The sequence below is a fragment of the Polypterus senegalus genome, chromosome 6, assembly GCF_016835505.1.
Source record: "Polypterus senegalus isolate Bchr_013 chromosome 6, ASM1683550v1, whole genome shotgun sequence".
NCBI lineage: Eukaryota > Metazoa > Chordata > Cladistia > Polypteriformes > Polypteridae > Polypterus > Polypterus senegalus.
This window is the reverse complement of record NC_053159.1, coordinates 55,309,639-55,330,841: the sequence shown is the minus strand read 5'-3', so window position 1 is coordinate 55,330,841 and position 21,203 is coordinate 55,309,639. Positions and strand designations below refer to the sequence as shown.

Here is a 21,203-nt window from a genome sequence, read left to right as displayed (position 1 = left end):
AGGTGGTTCTCATGCACAGGTGCCACCGACAAAAGATTCTCCATCTTAAAATACTTTCTACATTGGTTCCATATTCTGACGGAGTGAAGCACGATTGGGTTATTAGTAAACTGGCGATAACTTCCATTTATTGGGGCACAAAACAGGAAATCTAAAGAAGTACTGCAGGATATTACTTCTATTGCGGACCAAGCCTGTATATGTTCATCTATTTGTGTCCAGGTTTTTATAGCTTGTATGTTTGCTTCCCAGTAATAAAACTGAAAGTAAGGTGCCACTTCTGGCTTAGGTCTTTCTAGGGTTGCTCTTTAGATATGTGGATGTTTTAAGTTGAATCTAATTGCTTAAAAAATGATTTATTGATGTATATTGGAATGTTTTGAAATAAAAAGAGAAGCTTAGGAAAGATATTTATCTTAACAACATTAATTCTTCCAGCTACAGTGAGATGAAGGGTTGACAATCTATGCAAGTCTTGCTTAATTTTTTTCCATACAGACGGCAAAATTTTGTTGATGAAGAGCTTTTTGTTTACTTGTGATATTTACCCCTAGGTATTTAAACTGATCTGCAATAATAAAAGATAAGGTGTCCAAACAAATATTGTATGCTTGAGAATTCACTGGAAAGAGCACACTTTTATTCAAATTATTTCTGAGACCAGAGATCTTTTAAAATTCTTTAAGTGCTGTTAAGCCTGCAGGCACAGTATTTTGTGGTTCTGATATATACAGTACCATATCATCTGCATACAGAGAAATTTTCTCTTCAAATCCTTCTCTGATGATCCCCTTTATCTGATAAGCATTTTGACAGTGAACTACCAGTGGTTCAATGGCGATTGCAAATAGCAGTGGTGACAAGGGGCATCCTTGTCTGGTACCATGTTCTAGATTAAAGTAGTCTGAACAAATGTTTTTAATACAAACTGAAGCTTCTGGATTGGTATACAGTAGTCTGATCCATGTACAAATGTTCAGGCCAAACCCAAATTTCTCTAGTGAAAAGGTAGTTCCATTCAATCATATCAAATGCTTTTTCTGCATCCAACGATAATATCTCCAGGGTGTTTGACTTTGCAGGTGAATATATTACATTAAACAGGCATCAGATTGGAGGCTAAGGGTCGACCTTTAATAAATCAAGTTTGATCTTGTGATATTACTGAAGGCAGCACTTTCTCCAATCTTCTAGCTAGGACTTTGGAGAGTATCTTAACATTATTATTCAGAAGTGTAAGTGGTCTGTATGATGCACATTGTAATAAGTTCTTATTTTGTGTAGGAAAGACGGTGATTAATTCTTGGCAAAAAGTTTGAGGTAGAATCTGATTGTCTCTAGCTTCAGTAAACGTTGCTGATAAGAGGGTAGCTAGCTGAGTGAAGAATTTCTTATCAAATTCGACAGGGTAGCCATCAGGGCCTGCTGCTTTCCCAATCTGAAGTGACATTATAGCATCTAGTAATTCTGATAGTGTCAGAGGTTTATCCTCTGCACTAAAAGTATCTATTTGTGGTATCTGTAATGTATCCAGAAATGCATTAGATTGTGTGTTGTCTAATTTAAACTCAGTAGAATATATGAATTTATAGTAGTCTCTAAATGTGTGCATTATATTTTTATGGTCAATAATTTTATCTCTGTTTGTGTTGGTGATTGATGGGATTGCATTGCGAACTTCTTGCTTATGGATTTGTTTAGCTAAGAGCTGATTAGCTTTCCCTCGGTGTTAATAATAATGATGTCTTGATTTAAAAATGAGTTGTTCAGTTTCTTTGGTTGTTAAGAGGACGAGCTCTAAATGCAGAGCCCGCCTTTTCCTATGAAAAGCCTCACTTGGACATCTGGCATATTCTTGATTTATTCTAGTAATTTCACTGGTTAGCTCCGATACTTTTTTGGTTTCTAATTTATTTATGTGGGAAGGATATGAAATACTGTAATCTGTACTCTTAAGGCGTTTAGAGTTTCCCAGAATATTCCTGCAGAGACCTCTGAGGATGTATTTGTCTCTAGAAAGAAACTGATTTGTTTTGATATAAATTCTGTACAGTTCTTGTCTGCTAATAGAAGTGGGTTAAGACACCATCTGCGAGATGAGTATGAGGGGCATAATGATTTTAGCTACAAGATCAGAGGGGCATGGTCGGAAAGAACAATAGCGTCGTACTTGCAAGATTTAATTTTCCTCCATTACAAATATGTAATATTCAATCATTTTTCTCAATAAATAAATTACCAACTATAATATTTTTGTCTCATTTGTTTAACTGGTTTCTCTTTATCTACTTTTAGGACTTGAGTGAAAATCTGATGATGTTTTAGGTCATATTTATGCAGAAATATTGAAAATTCTAAAGGGTTCACAAACTTTCAAGCACCACTGTAGATAAACTGGGAAGGCACTGTATAATAAAAGAGATAAAACTGTCGGGAGAAAAAAAAAACAGCTAGATAGATAGATATGAAAGGCACTATATGACAGGTGCTGCAGAAAAGCAAGCAGGCAGTGAGAGTACATTAACATGTGAAAGGCAGTAGATAAACAGATAGATAGGGAAGGCACTTATATAATAGGCAGACAGAGAAGGCACTAGACAGATACATAACAGTATTAGCTATATAGTTGTTTTGTTTTATATATAATGTATATATACACATATATAATATGTATTTTTACAACTCAGAGAATTATGTAAAAAATAAATACATTAAATCATATCTCAATCGATAAACGCTGCACACAGGTAAGCGGGCAGTGAGAGTGGAGATAGATGTGAAAGACGCTACATAGATTGTATACAACAGGCAAAAATAGCAACCACTTGATAACAGTATTGGCTATAATCAAAGAAAGCATGAATTAATCAACAGAAATAACCGCAATCAACATTTTCAACTTAACGATTTACTTTATATATATATATAAAAAAAAAAAAAAAAAAAAAACGGCCAGCACATCTATGAAGGCAGACACTGCAGGCAGACATAGCGGCAAAAAGCGCAGAACGGCGCCCCCCAGCTCCACAACCACCAAAACAGAAGGGGCAGAAAATAGATTGCATCGGTACTGGTTTAGGCAATTGACACTGCTGTTTTCACAAAGACGCGCTATAACAGAGGTAAACTCAAATCATGATGACGGTAAATGGGTAAATAACATTTGATCTGGCTTTTATGTAAGTAACATATAAATGTTAATGTTTTGGGCACATGCACCATCCTTTGTATGTAACAGCCAGATCGAATGTTAACTCATGATTTGAGTTAACCTCTGTTATAGCGTGTCTATGTGAAAACAGCATTGTCAAATGCGCGTGGGGGTGGGACAGGAAGTTGGGATCGTGAGCGCGACTGAAAAACAAACCTAACCTTTACGAGTATCATAAATGACAGACCGGTTGTTACAGACTGGAATCAAATGTATGTTTTTATTCTAAAATAGTATGAATACGAGCAGTTCACTTCTCAAAACGGACTCATCCGGGATCGAACCCGTGAAGTTTTGATTACCAGTCAACAGCTGATAACGTTGCATCACCGAAGCTGTCGTAACAACTGCATGTCAATGTCGCACCCTAACGCGGGTTGTTTTTCTGCCATTATATTTTTGAATGGAAGAGCATGTTCTGTTATATTTGTACCTTTTGTGAAAGTGTTTCTTTGATATTTGGAATTCAGGCTTCACACATTATACACTTCATGTCTACATTTTGTCGATTATTACTAAAGCATGAAAAACGTTTCTGTTTTAATGATGTGTTTACTGTGCCTAGATCGTTGTAGACACGGAACACAGATGAAATGCAAGTGTTCCCAATAACGATAATAGTATTTATAAAAGATGTCATTTTTGCTTGACTTCTCACTCTATACAACTCTAAGCAACTGATACGCAGGTAAACAGACTTGAGCTGAGAAAACTGTGCGGGGTGGGGGATGTGATAGCAGACTGCTTGCCGTTTGCTGCTTATCAACACATTTAAAGGACAAAATACGCTGATGGAGAGGTGCGAAGCATTTGAAGGTGGGACCGATCTTTTTCTTAAGCTCTGGTAATTTTAGCGTTAAGGGTATCATCAAAATGAAGGGCTGTTTGCTGTGCTAGCTAAAGAGGAGCTGAAAAAGACATCAATTTCAACCATTTTTCTTGCTGCCATCTCATTGCTGATATGTGTTTTACCTTTCAAGCAACATACCAGTGCAGCTTCATAGTAGTGGAGCTTGGAATCTACCAATTCAGTAACATGAAATTAGTATTGGCCCCAAATATCTCATTGGTACATCTCTGGTTTTAAGCCAAATTTTCTAAGTACAGGAAAAATGTCTACACAATCTTATATTATATGAACCGAATAAATTATGAACTTAAAAAAAGTTTTTTACACTTTTTTTCAATTATCTTAAAAATACATAAGCAAAAGTATGACAGAAAAAATATAGCTTAGATAGTAAGAGCTGCATCAGAAAAAAAACAAACAGTTACCACCACCAAATTGTACAAGAATGGTTTTAAAAGAAAAATTAGAGACATACTTACATTATTGTTTTAGGATTCTGCAGCATGCAGGCTTTTGGTCCAAATTTTGTCACAGGGCTAGGTCCATGAAGTGACCGGGTCCGCCTAGCCAAATGAATTAAAAAAAAAAACAAAAATAGAAATCAAAGAAAAAAATTCATTTTATATATATATATATATATATATATATATATATATATATATATATATATATATATATATATATATATATATATATATATATATATATATATATATATATATATATGTGTGTGTGTGTGTGTGTGTGTGTGTGTGTGTGTGTATGTGTGAAAGAGAGCAAGAGAGCAATCTGCAGTAAGAAGATATGCTCCCCAGATAAACAGTATCTCATCATGAGCTGTAGATACAAACTGTTTCAACCACTTAAAAATGTTCAAAAATCAATAAAAAGACAATAAAAAAAAAAAAACAAAACAGATAACTACTACAAATTATGTTACAGATGAAAAGTAAACCAAAATAAATCATAAAATACTACCAGTAAATGTGTAATTCAAAACTGAATATGTATATCGCTGACTTTCAAATTGACTCACTGAAAACATTTATTTCTTTAACATGCTGCAGCATTCACTAATCTGGCAATATCTATCTTGATGTTTTAAAAATAAGCAGCTTATCAATGAAAATGAAAGATAATACTTTCTTTAATTATGTCTTTATTAATATAGTCCCTAAAATACACTAAAAAATGTCTGATATAATAAAAACATACATAAATTATAGATAAAAGTTTCTTACAAGCTATTCACCTTTGAATGCAATTTCTTAACCAAATTCTTCTTCCCTATATAACACTTAAGCAAAAACAAGTTCCACAGCAGCAGAATAGGAATGCTAATTATATTCACGTGACTGCAAAGTGATAACATCAATGTTACACCCCCACTGGAGGCCGTGGGAGATGGTCCATTCTAAGTATGAAAACTATTTTAATCCATCACTGGGACTCATTCAAAAACTCTCTAGGCTTTACCAAAATACATATTGCATCAAAGCAGATTCACTTAATGTAAACTTTTATATAATATCAAGTATTTTACATCATAACTTGTGTGTGAGACCATCAAACAGGTGAAAGATCTTGCATGAATTCAAAGCATCAAAGCCAATTCTTTACACTAACTCAGTTTTCTATACACAATTTAAGAAACTACAATTGGGTGTTCAACACTTTCTCATAAATAAAATATTTGCCATAATGTATTTAATCTTTTATACGACGTACATAGTTTACCCAATATTACTAAAATAATATGAAGCAATCTTAATAAAAAGGTATATGTTCTTTTAACTTTCAAAAGGACAGTAAAAAGCTTTTAAATAAATCCTAGCACCTGCATGTTTGGAGCCTCCCCATGACAAAATATTACTTTTTTAAAATGTTTTAAATATATTACATACAATAGATCTGTGCTAGGCAAGACAGTAAAATCAATAAATACAGCAAGTTATGGAGACCCCAAAAATCATTATTCTTGCAATATCTACTACAAAAAACATAATTCATGTACTCATAAATCTTTTCCAACTCTCCTGGCCATTCAATTGTTATTTTTTGGAAAATAAAAAAGTTAAAAGGTTATTTCTGTGCTGAAAAGTAAAGAAAATAAAAGACTTAAAATTCTGTCTACTGTATACCTTTCATTAGGTGTTATTTTTGTACCAGTATACCAGTAAAAGATGTAAAAAGTAACAAATATGAAATATCACAGGCACCGCAGCGTAGATTTTACATATTCATTTACACTAGTACAATGAATTATTATGAAAGGTAAATATAACGTAAAAATGTTTCAGGCATCATTTTTAATTGTGAAAACTACACTGGATTACTGTTAAAATTGGTTGTACCTAATTATAAACAGGGAGATGGATGATCCTAATTGCACTGCAACATCAAATTTATTTAATTGGTTATACAAATATTTCATCAAGGTTTAGCCTCATCTCTCTTGCTGTTGATAACTGTCATGAAGAAACTTTAAATGAAAAGCTATGGCTGGGAAACAAAATAGTATGATCCTCTGTTGGCAGCAGTCCTGATGATGATCATGGATGATAATATACTTTCGGTTGGTTAATGTTACTGACCTTCAGCTTGCATTGAACTCATTTACAAACACTAATTTCCATCCAGTTTGTTTAAAGCATTTGGCTCACAATATAACATTTTTCATTTAAGCCAGCAGTTTAATTTAGGCTGTACAACATTTTTATGATTAAAACATTTTTTTATTGTTTTAAATTTAAGAAAGGCTTTTTTATTTTGTTTGTATTTGGCTACAAGGTATAGGAGGAGAATTGGAGTACAATGTCCAAACCAGAGCACAGGGTGTGTCCAGACTTTAATCACTCTGGTTGCACTCATGTTTGATTAAGATAGGTAGGATGGTTAAATTCAAACCCTAAACTTGCGTATGTCAACTATTTAAATAGTAAGGGTCCCTGATGAGCCAGCCTGGACTGAACATTTACCGGAGATAAAATATAATTTTATAATTTTTTATGCTGTTTAAGTTGTGAAGGTTCAGTACAAATCTGCTTTATGCAGCTAAGGAAAACTGCAAAATCAAAATCATCTCATAATATGCAGAGATCCTGTAAAAGTAGTTTACTTGTATCAAGGAAAATTAACTACAGTACTGTTTGGTAGTTCAAATCATTCTATTACTATACTAGAGTCAACATAAACTGTATTCTTCTCAAGATCTTGTTCAAGTGCTTGCCATCATAGTCCTTTCGATCCTGTTATACTTCCTGGCATTGGAACTTTTCCTTAGAGTCAGTGAATCATCACTAATGCAAGACCTAGTATCAGAACTTTGTCACATTTTGTCCAATGCTTGCCTGTATCATGGCAAATCTTTCAATGTTCAGGTAGAAGCTGGAACTTATTCACTTTCAGTGTCTTATCTTATCATATTTACACCATTCCATTTAATTATCAATATTCTGATTTAACAAAAAAAAAACTACTACATTAAAATGGAAATGTATATTTGAATATTTCTGTGTACAGAAAACATCAAAAGTCTATAAAACATTACTAAAATGTCAGCCTTTGCTGAAATAAAAGCTGAAAAAAAAATGTAAAAATAAAATCAGAGCATTTCTTGTTCAATCTATATAGTGTGGTTACCAGAGGTGCCCCTTCCAATCATGCGTTGAAGATAGTTGGAGGTTCATAGATTTCTGCAATTCAGGAGCTCCACTGGACAGCCAATTTAATTGCACGTTTGTGTAGCTTGGATTACTTGACTCGAGTCTGATAACCCCTCCCTCAGCAATAGTGTAACCAGGCCTATTGCGCAACATCATTAATGTATAATAAAAAGCAACAGAACGAAGCTCTGGAGGTATGCAGCTTGTCTCTGTTGGGTTATTACTGTGTAACGAATCATCAAATTATGTTGTTCCCTGTTGTAATAATTTTCCATCAACGAAAAAAGAGATGGCTTCAAGTCAACATCTGTCAAGAGCATGGAAAAGAAAAAAAATGAAAAAATTAAAAAGTAGCTTGTGCTGCAAATGAAATCTAAATTTTTCTAACTTCCAGTAAGCTTGCTAACCTTACAATTGCTGCTACACCAAATCTAACAGTTTACATTACTAATTTAGTTAATGAAATATAGCTATCTGCTGTCATTGTCACAAAAAATTAAGTTTAGATAAATTCATAACTGTAGGTGATGCATACGTTCACTTTTTAATATCTAAACATTCAACTTCATTTCGACTCAGCATTTACTGCATTTAACACGTTTATTAAGCAAAATCAGTAGTAGTATTAGTCATTTTTATTCTATCATTATTAGTAGTATTTTTACTATTATCTTTATTAGTTGTAGTATTAAAATTGTTTTTGTTGCTGATGTTTCACATCACAAGTGATACTGCTGGCTATATCAAGTAATAAAGACTAACAGCACACTGATGCCCTGGGCCCTTATTATTACTACTAATCAGGCCTTCGTTTTTAAAGGAACCAAATCAATTGGTATATCACTGCCATTAAATAACACTGAAATCCAAATCTATGTGTTGCCTTCTTATTTTTTTTTAACTTAAGCTCATCAAGACATACTTGAGGTTATCCATGGCACAAGAACAAATATGCAGCTTGGCTATCATCTGCATCAATCAACTTAGACCTTGTATGAAAGTTGTAGTGTGATGACATCATAGATGACTTTGCCTTCAGAAAATGTAGACGTGTGTGTTGTGCTATGCAACAAAAATGACTGAAGAAACCCCTAAACATTCATTTTGAAGTTTTTATTACTTAAAAAAAAAGTATTTGTATTTGGGGTAGGGTGGAGGTCCCCAAGAAGATTCTGTTAAGGGTCCCAGTTTGGCTAGGGACAACACTGGTGTTAAATACGCTACTCCCTGTTAAGTAAACCTGAATAGCTTATTTTACTGAGTAGAAGATATTGATTCTTAGAAGTAATGCTTGTTGAGCTAAACAATACTTTTACGAGCAAGTCCATTTTGTGTGTTTTTAGTATAATGTTAGAAATACAAAATGCTCTGTAATTAAGGATCTGCCAGTAAAACTGAAACACTTTTTTGTCAAGTCGAGTCTGGGACTTGTCATAGCGATTTTCTGTGGTTACCTTCAGTGCATAAAAAGTTGGTTTGCTTTCAAAAACCCTGTGGGATCATGCACAGCATGTCTGTTCCTTGTAAATCCCATGAATGAGGTAGTTTGGACTGTCTGTAACAAATAGTTAAAAGGATAGCACAGACCTCTTGGCAATTCCTGACAACTATACAATTTCAAAAACAACTTTATGCAAACATTTGAAGCCAGACATTGTGAAGTCAACTCATCACAACACCTGACCAGTGAACAAAACTATTTGCCTCAATTTGGACTTTTTTCGTAAGAAAATATATGTAAAATGCACTTATCCAAAACTGTATCAGTAACACTAGATAATTTATTAATCCACGATGGATTAATAAAGATTTAAAAAAGAAGTTGCAAAGGAAAAAACTGCTGTATAAGGCATATATAGTAAGACTAATGACTGCAAAGAGAATCGTAGCGCGTATGAGAACATGAGAGCAACCATTAAGAAGGATATCAGAGAGGCTAAAAGACAGTTGGAGGAATATAGCAGATAAGGGAAAGAAGACCCCAAGAGATTCTTTCAGTATTTTAGTAGTAAAAGAACAGTTAAGGAGGAGGTCAAGTTCATCAGGAATAGTAAAGGGGAATTAAAAGATACAGACAATGAAACAGCAGATGCCCTAAACTTACATTTTTCTGAGGTATTTACAAGTGAACAAGTGGATAACCTCCCAGAGGTAAACGCAACTACTAAGGAGGTACTGAGGGATTTGGAAATTGTAGAGGGAGAAGTGCTGCTCAGATTAAATAAGATGAAATCAAACAAATCACCAGGACCAGATAATATTTATCCTCGTGTTCTTAAGGAGGCTAGTGAGTACATATATAAACCCTTGACACATATTTTTAGGAAGTCACTGTGCACTGGAGAGATTCCAAAGGACTGGAAAATGGCAAATATCATCCCATTATATAAAAAGGGTGACAGGGCTGATCCAAGCAACTATAGGCCAGTAAGCTTAACAAGCATCACAGGAAAATTAATGGAAGGAATTATTAAGGATAAGATTGAGCAACACATGGCAAGGACAGGAGTTATTCTTAACAGTCAGCATGGGTTCAGAAGAGGGAGGTCATGTTTTACTAACATGTTGGAATTCTATGAGGAGGCAACAAAAGGATACGATCAAAGTGGAGCTTATGATATTATTTATCTGGACTTTCAGAAAGCATTTGATAAGGTGCCACATGAGAGGTTGGGCATCAAGTTAAAAAGAAGTGGGAGTTCAGGGTGATGTTTTTAGATGGGTGCAGAATTGGCTGAAACACAGGAAGCAGAGGGTGATGGTGCAAGGAACCTCATCAGAACTGGCCGATGTTAAGAGTGGTGTTCCACAGGGGTCAGTGCTAGGGCCGCTGCTATTTTTAATATATATAAATGATTTGGATAGGAATATAAGTAACAAGCTGGTTAAGTTTGCAGATGATACCAAGATAAGTGGATTAGCAGATAATTTGGAATCCGTTATATCATTACAGAAGGACTTGGACAGCATACAGGCTTGGGCAGATTTGTGGCAAATGAAATTTAATGTCAGTAAATGTAAAGTATTACACATAGGAAGTAAAAATATTAGGTTTGAATACACAATGGGCGGTCGGAAAATCAAGAGTACACCTTATGAGAAGGATTTAGGAGTCATAGTGGACTCCAAGCTATCAACTTCCCGACAGTGTTCAGAAGCCATTAAGAAGGCTAACAGAATGTTAGGTTATATAGCATGATCTGTGGAGTACAAGTCCAAGGAGGTTATGCTCAACCTTTATAATGCACTGGTGAGGCCTCATCTTGAGTACTGTGTTCTGTTTCTTTTCTCGGTACCCAAATGTGGCAATTGGTGCCACGGCCCACCTGCCAAGCTGTTTGCCTGCCTATGGTAAAGTCATCCCTGATGGAGGATCACAGGAATCATGGGAAAGAGGGGTCCTTTCATCGGAGCAACGTTTCAGCCGTGGCATGGCCAAATCGGGAGGCAGCTAGATGGATGAGGTCTCCAGGACTCTAAAAATATCCAAACCTAATTATGTCATATCATCTACTGTTAAATCGTACTTCTAAAATTTTTATTATTATGCTGTCTTAAGGAATTGTTCTGTTCTGTATATTGTATTGTATTGACCCCCTACTTTTGACACCCACTGCACGCCCAACCTACCTGGAAAGGGGTCTCTCTTTGAACTGCCTTTCCCGAGGTTTCTTCCATTTTTACCTACAAGGTTTTTATTGGGAGTTTTTCCTTGTCTTCTCAGAGAGTCAAGGCTGGGGGGCTGTCAAAAGGCAGGGCCTGTTAAAGCCCATTGCGGCACTTCCTGTGTGATTTTGGGCTATACAAAAAAAAAAACTGTATTGTGTGCAGTTTTGGTCTCCTAAGGCTACAAAAAGGACATAGCAGCACTAGAAAAGGTCCAGAGAAGAGCGACTAGGCTGATTCCAGGTCTATAGGGGTTGAATTATGAGGAAAGATTAAAAGAGCTGAGCCTTTACAGTTTAAGCAAAAGAAGATTAAGAGGTGACATGATTGAAGTGTTTAAAATTATGAAGGGAATTAGTACAGTGGATCGAGACTGTTATTTTAAAATGAGTTCATCAAGAACACAGAGACACAATTGGAAACTTGTTAAAGGTAAATTTCACACAAACATTAGGAAGTTTTTCTTTACACAAAGAATGATAGACACTTGGAATAAGCTACCAAGTAGTGTGGTAGACAGTAAGACGTTAGGGACTTTCAAAACTCGACTTGATGTTTTCTTGGAGGAAACAAGTGGATAGGACTGGCGAGCTTTGTTGGGCTGAATGGCCTGTTCTCGTCTAGATTGTTCTAATGTTCTAATGTTATCTAAGCTTTCCAAATGTCATAAGCTCAAATGACTGCACTCATGTGTGAATAATGGCACCGTAATGCTAATCAGGGACTGAATATGTAAAATACAAAGCATTCCTTACCATCAATGCACAGGTCAGTACTTTTAAATGACAATGAAATGTATGACCAGTCACATTGTTCAGTCTGACATTCTGATTAAAGCAAGTACCTTCAGCAGGAGTAAAACTGGGACATCGCAGAACTGACAGAAGAGGCATCTTTCTTTGATTACAAAATGCACAACATACATTTGCATATTAACATAGATAGGAATTCAGAAATATGCTTTTGTATATAATTTTCAGTAGCTGCCAAAATGTTCTTCATATTGCTAAGAAATACTTGTTTTAAATGTTTAAAGTCTAATGTTTATTACCGTATAACTTTACATTTTTCAGTGTGAATAATGCAAGGAATATTTAATTATGCAATGCACAAATTCAGAACCATAATATTCTTAGGCACTGGTCTGGCTTGCCTCACAGTGTCTCTAGCTTTCTTAATTGCAGAAGCATTTCCTTCATGTGTTATTATTGATTTAATACTATTTCCTAATCAACTGCTAAAAAACGACCACAGTTACATGTTCTTCTGTTTTATGACAATTAAATAAAACTTAAATTTTCAAAACTATCCCAAATATCCCATACATCACAACAGTTTCATGTGTTTTACACTTTCCTCTGTGCTTTCCAGGCCCTGATAGATGTCAACAATCATTTGTTGGGGCTGATTATATCACATAAGCATAATCATAGATTGCTGAAGTCCACCTTGAGTTAACAACAAACAATTGCCTTTTTTGGAACCATATGAACTTCAACATAGAAAAATGATGCTTATTATGAGTCATCAGCGAAGTCTCAATTTCACAAGTGCACTTTATGGAATACCCCCCAGTTTCTTATTAATAAGCATTTACTGAGGAAAGTAATCCTCAGGAGTTGTCTTTAGTGTAAACACTTCAGTCATTAAACTGCACCCAAAAGAGTTAAATGTCATCACTGGCCACTGCAAACATGATACCTGTGATAATTTTCTTGTGCTTTATAAATATGTTTAGTCAAATTGATGTTTTGTTTATAGGATCCTGTTACTGGATTACATGCAGCAAACTCTTTTCTGCTGTAAAATTTTAATTTCCCCTTTGGGAAAATTGGGCTGATTGTTATATGTATAACACAGTAATATATATGGTATTTTTTTTTTCTTGGGGTTCTGTAAAGTTTTAATTTCCCTTTAAATTTAAAATTAAGCTGAATATGTGAGCAATTCCTCACACATTTTAGGTTTGTCATTCAGACTGTACATGGTCACTCACAAAAAGCCCTGACTTTCAAATAAAATATTAACTAAAAATTAAACTAAATCAATTACTGACCCAACTTAAATTAGTTTCAGATAGAACTGAGCTGTATGAAACAGCCTATGCTGTTGTTTCTTTGTCACTTTAACCATGTCTAAACACAAAGATGTACAGAGTTCAAGTAGTTCACTGAAGAAACAACATTTAGAGGATTTAGTCTAATTAACAATATAAAAACAAAATCTAGAAATCACTTAGATGCCAGCCATTTGGAAAATCTAATGAGAACTAAACTCTTCAAATTCTGGATAGACTGTTAATGTTGATATAGTTTATAGAAAAATGACAGAAGAGAAGCTGTTTGAATATTCAGTGAAATTTTAAGTAGAAAAACGTTTTTAACAAAACACATTCCTTTCATTCATTTTTCAATGCTTCACATCAAAAATGGAAAAAAGTAAATAATAAGTGTGATGTTTTTGGTGCTATATACAGATATACTAGTACTCAAAAAACTGTTGGATTTTTATATCTTGTTGTGAAGATCAAAACAACTTTGCACGCGTCAGACCACTCGTTAGAAGTAACATTGGTGCACATGTTTGCAAGTCTGTGCAATGGCGGTTTTAATTATATTCACATTTAAAAGACCACATTCCAGATCATGTAAGAGGTAATTTACCTTCATCTGACATAAAATTAAGGGATTCTGATTAGCCCTAAAAGATTAATGTTGTAGGTTTTTTGGTTGCATAGGTTAACATTAGGTTAACAAAAGATTTACAAAAAACTTGTTGAAAGCTAAGGAGAAAGCTGATCAACAAGAGTAGTTTTATGCTAACAGTATAATTTAATAATTTAAGGCAATATCCGACAATTCATTTTTATATATATTTTCCTAGTCTAAGCTGTGGGCTGTGCAGCAAAAAAGGTGTTCCTTTATATATATATAAAAAAAAAAAAAAGTAAGACCACATAAATCTTAGAAGACAAAATTTCAGTCTCCTAAACCCACGTAGTAAGATATTTTCCTGTCTTTGGCCCTTACATCTAAAAAGAATGCAAGGCACAACATAAAACTGATCCCAAGTACTAAGCCAAATCAAACTATGTTTTAAAAGGAAACAATTTTCTACAATGGTATGGATGGTCTCCATCAAAAAGAATATTTATCACTCACCTAAAGCAGGCAGTGTGCAGTAGATTCCCCTGCAATAGTACCTGAACACAAATGGTGGTAGAAAAATGCAAAATCTAGAAGTGCTAAGTTGACAGTAACCTATTCAAACTGAATTACTGATGCAACGAAAGTAAAATATAGTTCATGAGGGAGTGCACAACTTGCAAAATCTAGATAAGGCTGTTTGGATAGGGCTTCATGAATTATTGTTATAATCAAAGAAAAAACGTGCTTCTACAAAATAAAGGGTGTGCACATTTATGCAAGTAAGACTTTGAACTTTATTTTCTTCTAAAAATTATACATTTCTTAACACTTATATTGGTTACGATATCTTACTAAGGAAAAGCCCTAACAGAATTAGTCTCAAGTTTAGCTTTTATGTGAATATACATTTTGACTTCATCATCTTAAAAGGTCTGCAGACTACTAAGCAAATTTGACTGCTGGATCCAAGGTGTGGTGATACAGTATAGTTATTTGAGAAACTTAATAGTTATCAAAAAGTTGCTACTGTCTGCGAAGGTCAAGATATTTGCATGATTAAATGGTTGAACCAAGCAAACAGGCCACAGAGAACACACCTAACCTGAAATCATGGGAGTTTCCAGGAGCTGGTGATGAAGATAGGCTACGAGCCTTAGTTCTACCCCGCAGTAAATTTCCATGCCATTCAAGTTCTTCTTCATTGCATGCTGCACAAGAGTAACATGATAGCTCTGGACTTTGATCTTTAGGCTTATTGGCCGTCATGAACGATTTCTTCAGCAAATCCATTTTCAGGATAGAGCTAAGACAGACAAAACAAAACAACAATTTTAAACACAAAGACTGTTGAATGTGTTTACTTGTAATAAATCCTATCATACTTACAAGTTTTATAAAATACAGTGTACTACATAGCACCTAGGATGAAAATAATCAAGTGTTTAATAATTCTAAGTCACATTTAAAAGGAAGGAACTAGAATTATGCAAGCAGCTTTGACCACAGATAATATATAGCAGCTTGTGAAATCTCCATTATTTATAAAAAAAACAGTTAATAAAATTAGTATGGATTAGTGATGCTGTTTTCATCACTAGTAAGCTTTAATTTCTTTTACTGTAGGCCAGTACTCTCTTCTAAAATGCAATGTAAAACATCTTATTTTTTACCCCCATCATCTCAGAACATGGTCACTAACATGAAGATCTCTGGGCAGCTGAATCAGCAGTTTACCATTCTTTAATTGATCCAGAGCATTTCATTTTCCTTGGACATTAACAGACTTCAATTTGTAAGGCAATTTAGTCATAGGTATTTACTGTATTGAGACTTTACTCTTTACATTAATAATGTATTGAAAAATTTAAAAAATAGTGATATACTCTTAACATGAAAAAACACACTGTCACAGAAGGCACTGAAGTAGCTTTTTTCCAATCTAGCATTCACTGTCATTTGCAACTGTGACTATACTTCATCACTAATAAAATAAATGGAGCAAACTCCACTGAAACGTTGAAATTAAAAACAAATTCTGGAAGTTTAAGAATTTCAACCTATGGTGAAAAAATACATAATTATTTCTTACATACATAAATATCACACATTTTCCGAGTGCAAAATAAGAGAAGAAATATGGCTTGCTAAATAATTAAACCAAATATAAGGAAAACTGACTAATTGACTTAGAAACTGCTTATTTATTTATATATAAAGCCCTTTAAAAACAACATCAAGGCTGACCATATTGTAAGTGCTTTACAATAAAATCCCAACAATAACGAAAGGGTAAAAGAAACAGAAACACAAAAACATAAGGCCTGAAGAGATTCATAATAAAAAGTACACAGATAGTCAACATATCATACTGTGTTAAAGGCCAGGGAGTAAAAGTGTGTTTTTAAATAAGATTCCAAGACAGCAAGTGATGGAGCCTGCCTAACACGCAATGGTCAAATTGTTCCAGAGATTTTGGAGCTGCAACTAAAAAAGCCCGAACACCTCGGAGTTTGCATTGTGCCTTAGGAACACGTAAAAGCATCTGGTCTACTGACCTGAGAGAGCGAAACGGTACATAAGGGTGCAGCAGTTCAAACAAATAAAATGGGGCACAACCACTAAAGGATTTAAAACCAAACACAAGGATCTTAAAATGGATTCGAAAACAAACGGGGTAATGTGCTCATGCTTTATTGTGCCAGTTAAAAATCGAGCAGCGGCATTTTGCACCAGCTGTAGGTGAGCAATGGAGGCCTGGCTAAATCCAAAAAGAAGAGCATTGCAGTAATCTAGACGACTTGATTTTTGACAGCCGTCTCAACTGGAAAAAGCAAGATTTTACCACTGCGTTCAAATGGCTATCAAGTTTTAAAGTGGACTCCATTTTCACACCTAAATTTCTGATCATGGATTTCTAAAATTGAGCCACAGTGGAAAGGTCGATGCAGGGGGTCACGCTGGTGCAATTGGGTCTAAATAGCATGACTTCTGTCTTGTTCTCATTAAAATTTAGAAAATTTAATGCCATCCAATTCCTTATGTCAATAAGGCAATCAGGCAGGGGGCTGGACCAGGGCGTTTCAGAGGGAAATAAATCTGAGAGCCGTCTGCATAAAGATGAAAGGAAATACCGTGTTTCCGGAAAATAGCACAAAGTGGCAGCAAGTACAAGGAGAACAGAACAGGTCCCAGGATGGAGCCCTGTGGTAAACCCCAAGAAAATGTGAAAAAGACGTGGAAGTAAAATCATCAATGCTGACACAAAAACTTCTGTCTGAGAGATTGGACCTAAACCACTGGGCTTAGGAGGGTGTTGGTCTTAAAGTTTTATTTATTATGAGGATGTTCATCTTCTTAAGTTTGCATATGTTGGGTTCATGTCCAAATGTCAGTTAACACTATAATTACCAGAGCCTACGAAAAAACTCGTAATTCCGTCCCACCTTAAATCGCTTCTTAAATCCCTTCACACCTCCGCCAGCGTCCTTTGTCCTCTAAATGTGCTGATAAAGAGAAGCTAGGAGCAGCCGGCTATTCCATCCCCCCACCAATTTAGAACGTGCACGAACTTCTCCAAGCCCATGCCTTGATTGAGTATCTGGGAGTGAAGTGGAGTTTTAGATTGGAAATAATAGATCGTTATTTGGAACACACGCATTTCATGTCTGTTCCGTTTCTACAGTAATCTGTGTAAACACATTGTTAAAACAGAAACATTTTTTATATTCTACTAGTAGATGACAAAATGTAGGCATAAACTATATAATGTATGAAGAATGAAGTCCAAATATCAAAGAAACATTTTCACAAAAGATACTAATATATCACAACAAGTGCGCTTTTATTCAAAAATATAACTGCAGAAACAAAAAGCCGCCTTAACATGCGACATTGACACCTGTTTATTGTAACTGCCTTCGTGGTGCAATAGAATCAGTTCCCGCCTGGGAATCAAAAGGTTGTGAGTTCGATCCTGCACCTCTCCATTTTGAGAAGTAAACTGCTCTTAGTCTTACTATTTGGAGTAAAAGCATACATTTGATTTCAGTCTGTAACAGCCGGTGCAATTTATGATCCTTGTAAAGGTTAGCTTTTTTTTTTTTTAAATTCACTTTTCATTCTCTCAGTCGCGTTCAGAATCAATCCATACAACCCCATCTGACACGGCTGTTTTCACATAAAGACGCGCTATAGCTCTGCAGTGTACCACGATGCATACTGACGCCCCCCACCCCAAAAGGGTTCTGACACACAGACGCTGGCGAAGCTGCCTTCTTTGTATCTCACCGTCACTTGATTTTCTTTTTATTCAGTTTTATTGAGTGTTCCTGCCAGTCCCCGCATGTTGCTGTATGCGGTTTCTTTTGTACTCCAGGACATGCAGAGGAAAGAATGGTAAAGAGCAGTAACTTCGGCGCTACAGTATATGCAATCATCAGACACTACCCATGTTTGGATTTTTTTTTCTCCCTAAATAATAAAAACCATCATTTAAAAACTGCATTTTGTGTTTACTTGTGTTATATTTGACTAATGGTTAAATGTGTTTGATGATCAGAAACATTTTGTGTGACAAACATGCAAAAGAATAAGAAATCAGGAAGGGGGCAAATAGTTTTTCACACCACTGTATGTACTGTATGTAAAGTAATGTCTCGCGAAAATGCACTTAGGGGTTATCAGGAGAACGTGAGAAGAACCTGCCCCATGAACCAGAGATGGGCGGATGTCTCTCGCGAGGCTCTGCCATGTTGCAAAAAAGGGTTCCAGACTGAACCGTCTGAAGCTAAAACAAAGTGATTTGTAAATGTCTTTTGTTTCATGTTTGTGGTAAATGTCTTGTATTTCATCGTATGTGTATGAAAGTTACTGTGTATTCGCCAATGTATTTTGCACTGATTACTCACTATATAGTTCTCACGGCGTGCTGGCGTGACGGAGTGAGTAACAAGAGCCCAAGCAATAAACGCCCAATTAAAAGAACCGACCTGTGTCTGTGTTGTTGTAAAGAGAGCTATAGTGAGAACTCGACTGCCGATAAGGGTAGGAGAAATGACGCGACGAGGATCCGATGCAGCAGATAAGCAGAGCCCATAATGCATTGTCCGCATAGTGATTACAAACAACGGTGATTAGACTGTGTTAAAGCGCAAATTTTTCAAGCCAAAACCAGTAGGAGCTCTACCACAATAGTAAAGTTAACTTGGTGTGAGAAATGTTTAGCTTGGAAACTGCAACTAAGGACTCAGATCTGTTAACCTTGCATTCTGTGCTTAATGTGGAGATAAATCCAATGTGTTTACATTCATAGTCGTTGCGTGTTATAAGGCTTAAAGAGCAAATGGTAGTAAAGTTAATGATTTTTAGTAAATGTTGAAAAAAGGTACCTCATTACAAGTGAAAACTAAAGATTTCTAAGTAATTTTGAGTTTTATGAGAATTAATCTAGTTTAAAGAGCACCTTCAGTGAATTTAAAAGGGTACAATACTGACATGAAAACCTATTGTTATATAAAGGATAAATTATTTAATGCATTTCTAACCATATTCCTGCTGTGATCAAGGTTTTACTTATATTTGTGCCAAGCAAATATCATTTCAAGTTAATGTTAAGTTTAGAGAAGTTTAAATTCTGACAGTTATTTTGATGTAAATTTGATGTCTACAGTGTATTTGGAAGATTCCTACACACATATGTGAACTTTCATGGCTGTTCAAACTAAGTCTACTGTACACATAGCATAGAAGCAGCCCAATTTGAGTTTAATATCTACATAGTTGTACTACCCTTCTCTCAAGATGTCTAACATTAGTACTGAGACCTGCCATAAAAAAGTTAAACCATCTGCTGAAGCTACAGACACTGAATCTACAGAAGTAGAACAGCTACAAAGAAGTGAAAGAATGCGCACCCTAAGAGAAAAGGGAAGAGAATTTCAAGGAGAAAGACTGAAGGGCATACAACGTTGATATAAAATCAACAATGAAAATTGGAGGTGTCATGCAAGAATAGGCAAGGAATTATTAACTGATGATGCTTCTGAGGATGAATTAAATGAGCTTATTGAGAACATGAAACGGACCTGTTCTGATGTGAAGGTCATTTATGAAGAGTTGCGTCAAGTACAAACCCCTAAACCAGACCTGCGGCGCAGGGTTGATACGTGCATATCACTCTCAGGATTCATTATTCAAAGGGCAGAGAGGCAGCTTAAAGGGCATAAAGCAGATAAAGACGAAGAACCTTGGCCCAATGTTGGATCAATCTTAGACACAACAGTTTCTGTATCTAGGCCACTGTCTCGTCAATCAAGATGTAGTTCCAACCACTCTAGCATCCACTCAGTCAAAAGAATAGAGGCTGTGGCTGAAGCTGCTGCATCTCAGGAGGTCTTGGCTGTACTGGAAGAACAAGACAGAGAAGAAACAGAACTTCAAATGCTAGAAGCTGAAAATAAACAACGGCTAGCACAATTTGAATCAGAGAACTTAGCTGAACAACAAGCAATCCAAGATAAACACAGAAAGCTTGCACGCCTAGAAGAAGTAAATAAGCTGAACGCTGCTAGAGCCCGAGTAAAGGTTTATAATGAAGTTGAAGAGAATGTTGATATGACTGACATGTTGTATGATGTGGAAGTAGTAGGAGAACTTCAAGTCCCTAACCCCACAATCCCTCCAGTCACAACCCAGGCTCTCAATGTATCATGTCCCTCATTAAATCCTCAATCCCTAGGTGTTGCAAGTCAAGCCCCTTGTCTACCACTGTTACTTCAACCTCCTCCAGCCACAGTGTTCAGGTCCCAAGAGCAGAATAGCTTAGATCTGGTTAATGTGCTAGCAGAAGCTATAAGTGCTAATCGTCTTCCAACACCAGAGCCTGCAGTATTTACTGGAGATCCTTTGAAATTCCAAGACTGGCAACTATCTTTTGAAACATTAATAGAACGGAAAAACATTCCAAAGAATGAAAAACTTTATTAGATAAGAAAGTATTTAGGTGGCACAGCAAAGAAAGCCGTAGAAGGACTTCTTCTATTAGGCATAGAAGAAGCATACGACTCAGCTTGGAAACTCAGTATTCCATCATGTGTCTTCTGCAAAAAGGCAGGACATGTCCTATACAAGTGCAGGAGGTTCACTGAAAAAACAGGTCAGGATCG

The 21,203-nt window shown here is 35.6% G+C and overlaps 1 protein-coding gene across 3 annotated transcripts in view; it reads right to left on the bottom strand.

The window, feature by feature from the left end:
• nadka (NAD kinase a) overlaps positions 1-21,203 on the bottom strand; it is a 213,157-nt gene that overhangs the window by 172,443 nt on the left and 19,511 nt on the right. For 2 of the 3 annotated variants that reach the window (XM_039756026.1, XM_039756025.1), the window contains exons 2-3: positions 15,143-15,343; positions 4,541-4,624 (exon numbers count right to left, since the gene is read on the bottom strand). In XM_039756026.1, the coding sequence (XP_039611960.1) occupies positions 4,541-4,624; positions 15,143-15,330 (272 nt within the window). In that variant the 5' untranslated portion in view covers positions 15,331-15,343. Of the gene's footprint in view, positions 1-4,540; positions 4,625-15,137; positions 15,344-21,203 lie in introns of those variants that run through there. The other variant, XM_039756027.1, reaches the window with a different exon arrangement.